The 10,300-nt window shown below is 34.4% G+C and overlaps 1 protein-coding gene across 2 annotated transcripts; it reads left to right on the forward strand.

The window, feature by feature from the left end:
* The first annotated feature begins 3,399 nt into the window (after window positions 1-3,399).
* Window positions 3,400-9,368, forward strand: LOC132163609 (transcription initiation factor IIB). 2 transcript variants are annotated; one of them, XM_059573959.2, is made up of 7 exons: window positions 3,400-3,970; window positions 4,900-4,924; window positions 6,666-6,795; window positions 6,884-7,014; window positions 7,321-7,409; window positions 8,300-8,376; window positions 8,691-9,368. In XM_059573959.2, the coding sequence occupies exons 1-7, from the start codon at window positions 3,618-3,620 to the stop codon at window positions 8,828-8,830; spliced, it is 945 nt and encodes a 314-aa protein (XP_059429942.2). In that variant the 5' UTR covers window positions 3,400-3,617; the 3' UTR covers window positions 8,831-9,368. The 2 variants fall into 2 exon arrangements, with proteins under 2 accessions (XP_059429942.2, XP_059429943.2); XM_059573960.2 differs by having other exon boundaries at window positions 8,697-9,368.
* The last annotated feature ends 932 nt before the right edge of the window (window positions 9,369-10,300 follow it).

Consider the following 10,300-nt stretch of genomic DNA (forward strand, 5'->3'; position numbering starts at 1 on the left):
GAGTACAAGGGTGAGAGTGTGAGTAGCATTACTCCTAATGCAAATGAGAAAAATTAGAGACACTCTCACTTCCACACTCTTAAGTGCAGTCTCTCTGACGTGGCATTCAAAATGATTATTAAATTTTGGATAAATGATTATTGAATTTTAGATTCAATGGTAATGTTTACTAACACATCAAAAAATATGAACTTAAAAGTGTGAGAATCAAAGTGTATATAGTGGCTCTGCTTGGTAAATGATTGTGTAGTGGATTTTTTTTTTTTTTTAATAGTAATAACTAATAAAAAGTGACTAGTGTAGGTTAAATCATCATTTGTCTCAAAAGTTCAAGCGGATAGGAAGAGATAAATTTAATCATTTAATTAGCACTTTAACATTTTTCTCACACGTGGGCTAAGATTTCTTTTTAATAGGTAATGTCCAACACACAAAATATTTAATTAAATGAATAGTGAATTGTAGAGTCAAGTTTTAAACTCTTTGATATCATGTTAAATCATATACTTGTCATAAAAATTTAAGTTAATGAAAATATATAAATTTAATCATTTAATCAGCAATTTAACAATATAAAATCGAGATAAGTTTTTAAAGTTGATTTTTAAAAAAATTAAAAAAGAAAAAAGAAAAAAAGAGTTAATTGCCATATGGAGCCTGATTTCTCAATATCAAAGTATAGATAAAGTGTAGATAAAGTGATGGGAAAGGGATTAATTACAAAATCCAAGGCTGGACCCCCAACCTCGACTGTGGTAAAGTTATAGCTATTAGCTACTAGCCAGTTGGCCTGTACGATATAATATAGTACTCGAAATAATTATTTATCTATCAATTATCTGATTACTCTTTCTCATGTAACTTTACCATTAGGACCCACCTAAGTAAATATTTATCCAATGGTTTGATTTTAAAAAGGGAAGATGAAAAAAATGAAAGAACGACAAGAGTAGATGCTATAGCATTTCTCTTCAAATGGTCGAGACCTAAAAAATAATATCTATCAATTTACTATCTTACCTATTTTCAATCGAGCTCAATAGGAAAAATGAGTCGATGAGGGCATCCCTCTCAGGGAAACAAGTTATGAGGGAATGCCACCTTCTATAAGAGTTTGCCTACCTTTGGCACTTGTCTTGATAAGCCCGACTGCCAAACAAAGACAAGAAGATATTATAAAGGTGTGGAGATCTACATCACACATACGGTTTCTTGAAAGATCGTAACATTTATTGTCTGCATTATATCCCCATACTTTGCCAACCTCACTTTTGTTAACTTAACCATTGAAGATGGTTATGCTGTCACTCCTCGTGTGCCACTTTGACCTTAATCCTTTTACCAAGTTTACTTTATTGGGTGTTCAGCGTACTAACATGATAAAATATTTTTTATTTAATTTAAAAATAATAATATAACTTAAAAAATCTAAAAATTATAAAAAGAAAATATTTATCTCAAGAGTCAAATGCAATGTAACTTAAGTATCGTATCAGATTAATTATTCACGGACACACCGAACAAAGTTCTCTATACTTTACTCTTTAACTTTGTTGCAGTTTTCCTCAACCTAGAGTTGGGTGTTTGATGTTGGCACCATTTGTGGGAACCAATTGTATCACTCCGATCCCTAAGATTAAAAGGTTGTATGCCAAACACTAGAGGTCAATGAGTAACCGTTTGTCTCTCTATATGATTTTCTAAACATGGGAGATGGACAAGAGTACATATTCTAGCATTTATCTAGAACAACTTATCAGATTAATTTGTAGAAAAATTTATAATAAAAATTGTAGTTCTCCCAAGCATGTTTCCTTGGGATAAATCACAGCAAATTTGTGCAAGAACATGGAGAACATGAACATAATGTCATGCACCTTGAAATCTAAAGGACTATTCCAACCTTAAAAATCTGTTGATTGTGCTTGGTCCAAGAAGTTGTGGAGAGGAGGGAGTCATCAATCATCCTCATCCCCATTAAATGAAAGATTTTACTTTTTAAATTAATTAGTACTTAGTGACTTTCCTTAAAAAAAAAACAATTTAGCGATGAACTTGTCAATTATAGGCTCTTAATTATTTTATAAATTATAAACAATCACTTCAATTTGTTGTAAAAACTATAGTGTTTCATGAAAATTCTTAGTTGATTTAATTAATATTATAACACTTTATCTCACGTATAAATTCAAGCACTTTCTTAATAATTGAGACCCCGAAAACCTAGAGAGAAAAATTGTGAGGGAGGAGGCAGCATTTCCCCTCCCCTCCTACTCCTCTTTTCTTTCCTCTGCTGCTTTCCTTCTTGTTTTTTCCTTTCTTTATTCAATCTTTTTTTTTTTTTTTTTTTTTTCAACTAGTCCAATTGCTCCGGCCATCCCTTTGCTTATGATGCGCTGCCTTTGTCTACCCTCCACTGTGTTGCGCCACTCTTCGCCTCCCTGAAATTGGTTGGGTTTTAGATATAGTTTTTCAAAACTAGATCTAGTCTCCTCAACTGGTTTCGCACAACCACACGCCTGCCCATTGTGCTCCTCTACTCCTCAGCTGTACATCGGCGTAAAACAACTCCATCTCGTCCAGCACGTGCTGGTCAGTGCACTTCTTCTCCCTCGCCTCGGTTGTTGTAGATGTTTGCTGGTTTTATTATTATTATTATTATTGTGTTTTTGTTGTTTGTTTGTTTGTTTTGTTTTTTTTTTTTTTTTTTGAATAAGGGTTTGACTTTTCCATAGATCTACTTTCATGAGTGATATTTGGGCTGAAAGTTTTTGTCCTGGCCTTTAAGTCGATGAGTATTAGTTTCGGTGTAAGGGTTTCGCTCTTATGGCAGAGAAAATAAAAGTTGAAAATATGAGTTACCTATGTATTAAATTGAGTCTACGTTGAGGAGATTTGTTCTATAACTAAAGTTTAGACATGGGTTAGCGAATGTTGAAGTCATAGATATGACTTTATTGTAAGATTTTTATGTTTGTCTCTATGACAATGTAATCTCATAGCCATGGCTATGATTTATCAAAGCTCTATGCTCTCTCACGTAAGTAATTTATACTTTTGATCTTTTTTCAATGAATAAGTATGAAAGATTTTCTAAAAAAAATAATAATAATAATTGAGACCCAATATGAAGTTTTTGTTTATTAAATTATCATTATCGTACAAAAATTAAGCTAATAAAAAATAATTAATTTAATATTCTAATATTTGACACTAACAATTTGTAACTTAATTTTTATTTGCCACGCTGGAATTTAAAATTTACAAAGCAACTAATATTTGTATGTAAATATCTTTCAACAAGCTTACAAAAAAATGGAACAAGATTGACATGAAAAAGAAAACGAAAACTTTCCAAACAAGTAATAGAAGTACTGTAAAAGGATAAGCCCAAGAATGGAGTAATGAAAGTGAGAAAAAAACAGAGAGAGAGAGAGAGGCAGATGACAGTTTCATTACAAGTATTAGAAAGAAGAAACCGACACCATTTGTGGGACCCATAAGCCTGATTCTCCTTCCTACATGACATCATTTGTGTTGAAGAAGGAAGAAGAAGAGAAGATAACGATCCTCTCCCTGGCCAATAGAAAGTACTGAAGAAGAAGAAGACATTAGACATGGGGGACTCCTTCTGCCCGGAGTGCAAGCGGGCCACGGAGGTGGTCTTCGACCACTCGGCGGGGGACACCGTGTGCTCCGAGTGCGGCCTCGTGCTCGAGGCCCACTCCATAGACGAGACGTCCGAGTGGCGGACATTCGCCAACGAGTCGGGCGACAACGACCCGGTTCGGGTCGGCGGGCCCTCTAATCCGCTACTGGCCGACGGTGGACTCTCCACCGTGATTTCAAGGCCCAATGGGGGGTCCGGGGACTACTTGTCGTCGTCCTTGGGCCGCTGGCAGAACCGCGGCTCCAACCCGGACCGTTCGCTCATTCAGGCTTTCAAGGCCATTGCCACCATGTCTGACAGGTCTCTCTCTCTCTCTGTGATTTTTGTTTGGTTGGTGTGAAAGTGAGGAGAAATGAGAGGGAGTTTTTAGAATTTCAGTTGTTTTTCTTGCTTCCTCAGATTTTAAACTTTCCGTTCAACGGTTAGATAGTCATCTCTCTCTCTCTCTCTCTATTGATTCTGGCAATCAACTTTTTTTGACTGTGAATGTGAAAAACTATACTGAGCTTTGCTGATAAAGTTGACAATCAACTGAGGCCTTTTTAATTTTCTGTTCGGTTGGTGAGAAAATGGAGGTGAAGCAAATTACACAAACGGAAAGAGTGTTATGCTGTAGGTTGTTTTAGTTTTCCACAAGAAACGAAAATCGCTATTGATTAGATCAAGTTATGAATTGGGTATATCCATATGGATAAGGGAAGATGACTTTTTAGTTTCTTTCGAGGAACCGATTTTGGATTTTACTGTTGCTTCTCTCTCTCTCTCTCTCTCTCTCACTCACTCATAATCTGTTTGCTCGGTGAGAAAAGTGGTGGAAGAGAAAAGAAAATTTGGTGGGTCCCTTGTGTTTTTGTCTTCTTTTTTTTTTTTAATGAGAAATAAGTTTTATACTACTCAAGTTGGTACATTATTTAATTGGGCTGATTGAGTAGGAGTTTCTTTAATTGTTTTCTTCATTTTTGTCAGATCCATTAGGTTCTCTCGACTTTGATAATTCATTGACCGACTGTGGTAGACTTTTTTTTTTTTTTTAGTTCGAGCAATTAAATTTTTTCTTTTTTATTTCTGTAATTTTAATATTCCAGAAGATAAATTTCTGCATTGAATTGAGAATAATGCAATATAAAATTTAAATATTCAATTTCATTGGCTCATTTTGTGTTAATCAAATACAATTTTTTTTAAAGAACAAAATATAGAAAGGCTGATGCAATAATTTGGTATTTCAGGTTGGGCCTTGTTGCAACCATAAAGGTATGATAATTACAAATGATCTTTTATTTTCAAGATGTTCATATGTTATCCATATCACTGTTGTTTGTCTTTGTGATTATGCATGGCTTATTAGTTATTATGCATATTGCTCTCTTTGAATATCATCATACATGCTTATTGGTCTATTATCCTCCTCTTCTCTTTTCTTTTTTATCCTGTCCATTACTTCGTTAATAGGATGCATTTGATTGTTATTTCAAAAGCTTGATATATCTAATATTGTGGTTTAGCTGCTTTCAAACACATGGTTATATGATGCATTCGTTAATAGGATGCATTTGATTGTTCTTTGGAAATGGAATGACCCAGTTGTGAAGGGCAAGCATACCCATTGTTATGGCATAATCAATCCTGGCACATAGTTCAGATTTCAGTGCAACCGACCAAGACCAAGGGCTTGTTTGGGATTGCATTTGAGAGACCTACAAATGCTTTTAACATTCAAAAAGTCTGTTTGAAGAAAAAAGTACTCATTTGGTAAAAAAATGAAAAACGCTTTTAAGGGTCCATAAAGCCTAAAAATGGCCAAAACGTACTTTTAGCAAAAGCTTATTTAAGCTTTTGCCCAGAAACTCTTTTTGACTTAAAAACTCTATTTCTCAAACACAATCTCAAACAGGCTCTAAGAGTGATTCAAATGGACCATTGGTGACCCTAGGCATCCAAATTTGGACTAGGATTTCCGTTCTAAAACTTCTTATTGATGAATGGGAGCTTGAAAGATGGACATGCACATAGTTAAGATTTAAATCAAAACCAAGCAAGAGTGATTAAGATGGGCCATTGGTGACCTTGAATTTGTCATATAGGCATTCAAATTCCAACTAGGATTTCGGTTCTAAAATATTCGATTGATGAAGGGGAAAAAATCTAGGATGGACCTGGAACTCTATGGCAGAAACTTTTGGGAGGGGGGGATTGAGTATCATATATGCTTTATTACTTACCAGATTTAATTGTGGATTATTAATTCCTATAAAAAAAATTTGCAAGTAGGTTGAAAGGTAAAAGATTGCAAAATTGTTTTCTTAATAAGCTAGGAAACATGGTATCTTGACAAAAATTCCAATAAAATCAGCATGGTATCTGTTTCTGGGACAATGTCTTCAACCTTTGCAATTTTTATCTGACATTTTGAGACTTGGAGCCTGAATTTCAAACAGGGTGCCTCAAAAGGATATCTTGGCCATATGTGCTAGGTATTAGACTTGAAAGTTTTAAGCAATCGACTGTTAACTGACTGGTCGTAGGTTCATGGTTCACTTGTATAATTCCTATATTTTAAACTCATGTTGATCGGCATGATTGTTTTTAATTTTTCAACTTGGTTGATGATGCTAGTTGAAGTATCCTTTTTATGTGATTTTGCTTGTATTTTGGGTACATCTATCTTCTTTAGTCCTGACAAAGGTTATTATTGGAAACCCAACACTTGGAAAGTTGGAGGTCACACTTCTTGATGTGAAATTTGCACTGTAATCATGCTGCAGATGCCAAATCTATTTTTCAACTAGTTTATTGGTATTGGAAAGAATATTGGGAACCTGTGTTTCTTGAAATCTAGTCTTATCCTTTTCTATTTTTTTTTTTTTTCTCAATATTCATATATTTCAATTTGTTTTCCTCATATTTAGCATGTTTCCTGAATGATTCTACTGTTGTCTTTAATTTTGAAGTGCCTTTGGTTCTTTCTTGATATATTGTGTAATTTTGATTAAAGGATCGAGCAAATGAAATATATAAGAAAGTAGAAGATCAAAAACCTCTCAGAGGACGAAATCAGGATGCAATTTTGGCTGCTTGCCTCTATATTGCTTGTCGTCAAGAAGACAAGCCCCGCACTGTGAAAGGTGTAGTGATTATCCTTGAGAATTGAGTATTTGTTACTCTATCTTTCTTTGTGCATATGGAAGTTCCTGAACTGTGTATTCCAATCAGAAATTTGTTCTGTTGCTAATGGAGCCACAAAAAAGGAAATTGGCCGCGCAAAAGAGTATATTGTGAAACAACTAGAAGTAGAGATGGGTCAGTCCATGGAAATGGGAACCATACATGCTGGGGACTTTCTGGTGAGTTTGGCGGTGAAGTGATACTCTGTAGAGGAGTGCTAAACACCCACCAATCAAGGCGTGTCACATTAACCTGTGGGGCCTACTGGACTTGCGCTCTAAGCAACATATGCATGGATTGGGCCCTGCACATAATGCGTGATGCACACTGATTGGTGAGTGACAGATAAGCACTGACTCAGCAAATGCTGCTACCACTGTCCTACTTCTCATCGTATCTGTACCAATAGTTTTATTTTGTTGCATGTCTTACTTTAGATTTTGCTAGGGAAAGCATTAACATGATCCCCATTTCAAAATCTACAGAGACGTTTTTGCTCCCATCTTGGCATGAGTAATCAAGCAGTCAAGGCTGCTCATGAAGCCGTACAGAAATCTGAAGAGCTTGATATAAGGTAGTTCTGATACTCTTGTCTGCTTTTGCATTTTGCAGAATTTAAAAGGTTATTTGTTATAATCTCTTGGTAGTCCATTTTCTTTCTGTCTATATTTGTTTATTTATTATTTAGAAAATAGTTGAGACTTTGTGCCAAATGGGCTCTGCAACATTTGGGACTCAGATGGGCTTAAGGATAATTCTCAACTCAAAACACCCCTGTTTGCTGCAAATATTTTGCTCATTGGCGTTTTGCTCTTATCAAAAAGAAAAAAGTTTGCTCATTGGTGTTTTACTAATATGGAGCCATGTGATGTGCCACATTTTTTGCACCATTATCCAGCGGATGAGGGGATGCTTGCAGATGAAAATGAATTGTCCTTTATCATATAAATAAGACCCCTATAACTAGATTGAACAAAATATAGGTGACACTGGAGTCTGAAGTGTGGTTTGGATGTTGACTGATATTGGCATGCAACTAGAAATCTTAAAACCGTCTCGTCTTCTATCTCTACCATGTGCTGTACTGTAGTCTATGGTATATTTTCTTTTTCATATAAAAACATCTTCAACTACATTTGATTTCACCAATGTTTGCTGAACTTTTGATAGTTAATTAAGAAAATACAGGGAGATATGAAGCTCTAATCTTGTAAGTCTTGTCATTTCTATTTAATGGTGGCTAGGGAGATTTTAAACCCATTCCTCGTGAAACTGGGGTGAACTTGACAATTTCTTGAGTGGTGAAAAGTTTTACTTTATCTGAAGTTAAAACTTTGGATTTGTTGGATTTCAGATAATTGATAGACAAAATTTAAAGTTTTAACAATAATAATAATGATAATAAGATGGCTTTTGGAAAGCTTAAAAGAAACACCGCCATTTTTCTGGTTTATGTTTTTGCAGGAGGAGCCCAATATCAATTGCAGCAGCTATAATTTACATGATAACTCAGCTATCGGAAGACAAGAAACTTCTCAAAGGTTAGAAAGATAAATTTGATATTACTCATCCTAGTTACACTAAGAGCCTGTTTGGGATTGCGTTTGAGAAATAGAGCTTTTAAGTCAAAAAGAGCTTTTAGGCAAAAGCTTCATTTTTAACCTTTTGCCAAAAGTGTTTTTTTGGCCATTTTTAGGCTTTTTGGACATTTAAAAACACTCTTAATTTTTTTACCAAACGAATACTTTTTTCTTCAAACGGACTTTTTGAGTGTTAAAAACACTTTTAGACCCCTCAAACGCAATCCCAAACAAGCTCTAACTCGATAAAGATTAAAAATACTGAAGCAATGTAGGTGCAGACGTATCTCTTGCCACCGGGGTGGCTGAGGGGACGATCAGGAATTCTTACAAGGACCTTTATCCCCACGCTGCGAGGCTAATACCAAGTTGGTATGCCAAGGAGGAAGACCTCAAGAACCTTTGTAGCCCTTAAGAATATATAACAACAGTCGCATGTTTTGCAGCATTTTTTAGTTAGATGCTGCTTCTGTTGTTTTGGACATGGAAGAACTTTTACTTTCTTTCTGAAACTTTCTTTCTGTTCCTTCTAGATTATCTGGCTTCTAACGTGTATTTCTGAGTTACTTAGTCTCACTCAAATTAGGTGCCAAGCCAACCAATGAAGTGCTTTCATCTGATGTGCCAAGATCCATTTTCTTATGTGTTTTAGGACTTTGGGGGGTGAGCATGAAACACTTGAATCTTAAAGGTTGGGTTGTGAAGCTAATCTTGTAATTTGGTGGAAGGGAAAAGCTTAGAGCTTAGAGAGAGTTAAATGCTGAAAATTACATTTTTGTCCTACAACTATCCTGTAATTATTCAAAGATTGATTGGGATTGTCACATAACTACTCTTTCTCCTTTTCTTGTAATTTGATGGGTGGGCGAAAATTTGGAGACTCTTGTACGTAGTATAATCAATGCGATGTTGCACATTAAGAGCCACTTTAAACGGCTTTAAATTTTGTTTCATAGTGATTTTCTCTCGACCAATATGCTTGTGATTGATTGTATATTAGAGAATCTGGTCACATTTCTTGCAATATTTGGCCTATTTTCAAATTTATTCTAGTAAAAAAAAAGTGAAAGGTCATTCATTGGGCCTATTTTCAGATGTTATTAGTGTGTTTGTGAGTCTTGATATAAAAGTATGTGCTTATAGGAGTGAGTTTGTGTATATGTATGTGTGTGTGATGAATGTATATACATACAATAAGACAAACATATAGACCTTAAGATTATATTGTAAGATTTGAGGTAATTTCTCTAGTTAATTCAAATGATAGAATTTTAACCATAATTAATATGAATTTGCGAAAAAAAAAAGAAGAAGAAATAATTACAACATTTACTTTATTTATGTAATGAATAAGTTAATTGAGTAGTTTATGAGCAAATTCAAATTCATTTTAAATTAAATGAACAAAGTTTGAATAGATTATCTAATTGAGTTGAGTTAAAAAAAAAAAAAAAAAAAAAAAAGTCTAAATATTTAGGAAAAACTTTACTTTGGCTCTCTTGAATTTTCACTTGATTTTACAAATTTTCCTGTACTTTCAAATCTCTCATTTTGAATTCCTGAATTTTCAATTACTCTCAATATAGACCCTCCGTCAGATTTTAAACGTTATATGACGTTTATACTCCTGACTTTTGTATAAAATGTCAACTTTCAAAACATTTTTTTTTTTATTTTAAAAAAAATGAAAATCAAGGACATTTTGGTCTTTTTTTTTTTTTGTATTTTTAATGACTAAAATTAGCGGAAGGGTTCTAATTGAGAGTAGTTGAAAGTTTAGGGGTCTAAAATTAGAGATTTGAAAGTTCAAGGGGGAGTTTGTAAAATCGGATAGAAGTTCAGGAGACCAAAATGAAGTTTCCCAAAAAAATTTAAAAGTAGCAGA

Source organism: Corylus avellana, chromosome 8 (assembly GCF_965113065.1).
Source record: "Corylus avellana chromosome 8, dhCorAvel1.hap1.2, whole genome shotgun sequence".
In the NCBI taxonomy this organism is placed as follows: domain Eukaryota; kingdom Viridiplantae; phylum Streptophyta; class Magnoliopsida; order Fagales; family Betulaceae; genus Corylus; species Corylus avellana.

Bases quoted from the DNA above. Each gene is read 5' to 3' on its own strand.
- LOC132163609 (XM_059573959.2), top strand. From the start codon at position 3,618: ATGGGGGACTCCTTCTGCCCGGAGTGCAAGCGGGCCACGGAGGTGGTC. The intron at 7,015-7,320 runs GTGAGTTTGGCG...CAAAATCTACAG, and splicing joins TACATGCTGGGGACTTTCTG to AGACGTTTTTGCTCCCATCT. The intron at 7,410-8,299 runs GTAGTTCTGATA...ATGTTTTTGCAG, and splicing joins TCTGAAGAGCTTGATATAAG to GAGGAGCCCAATATCAATTG.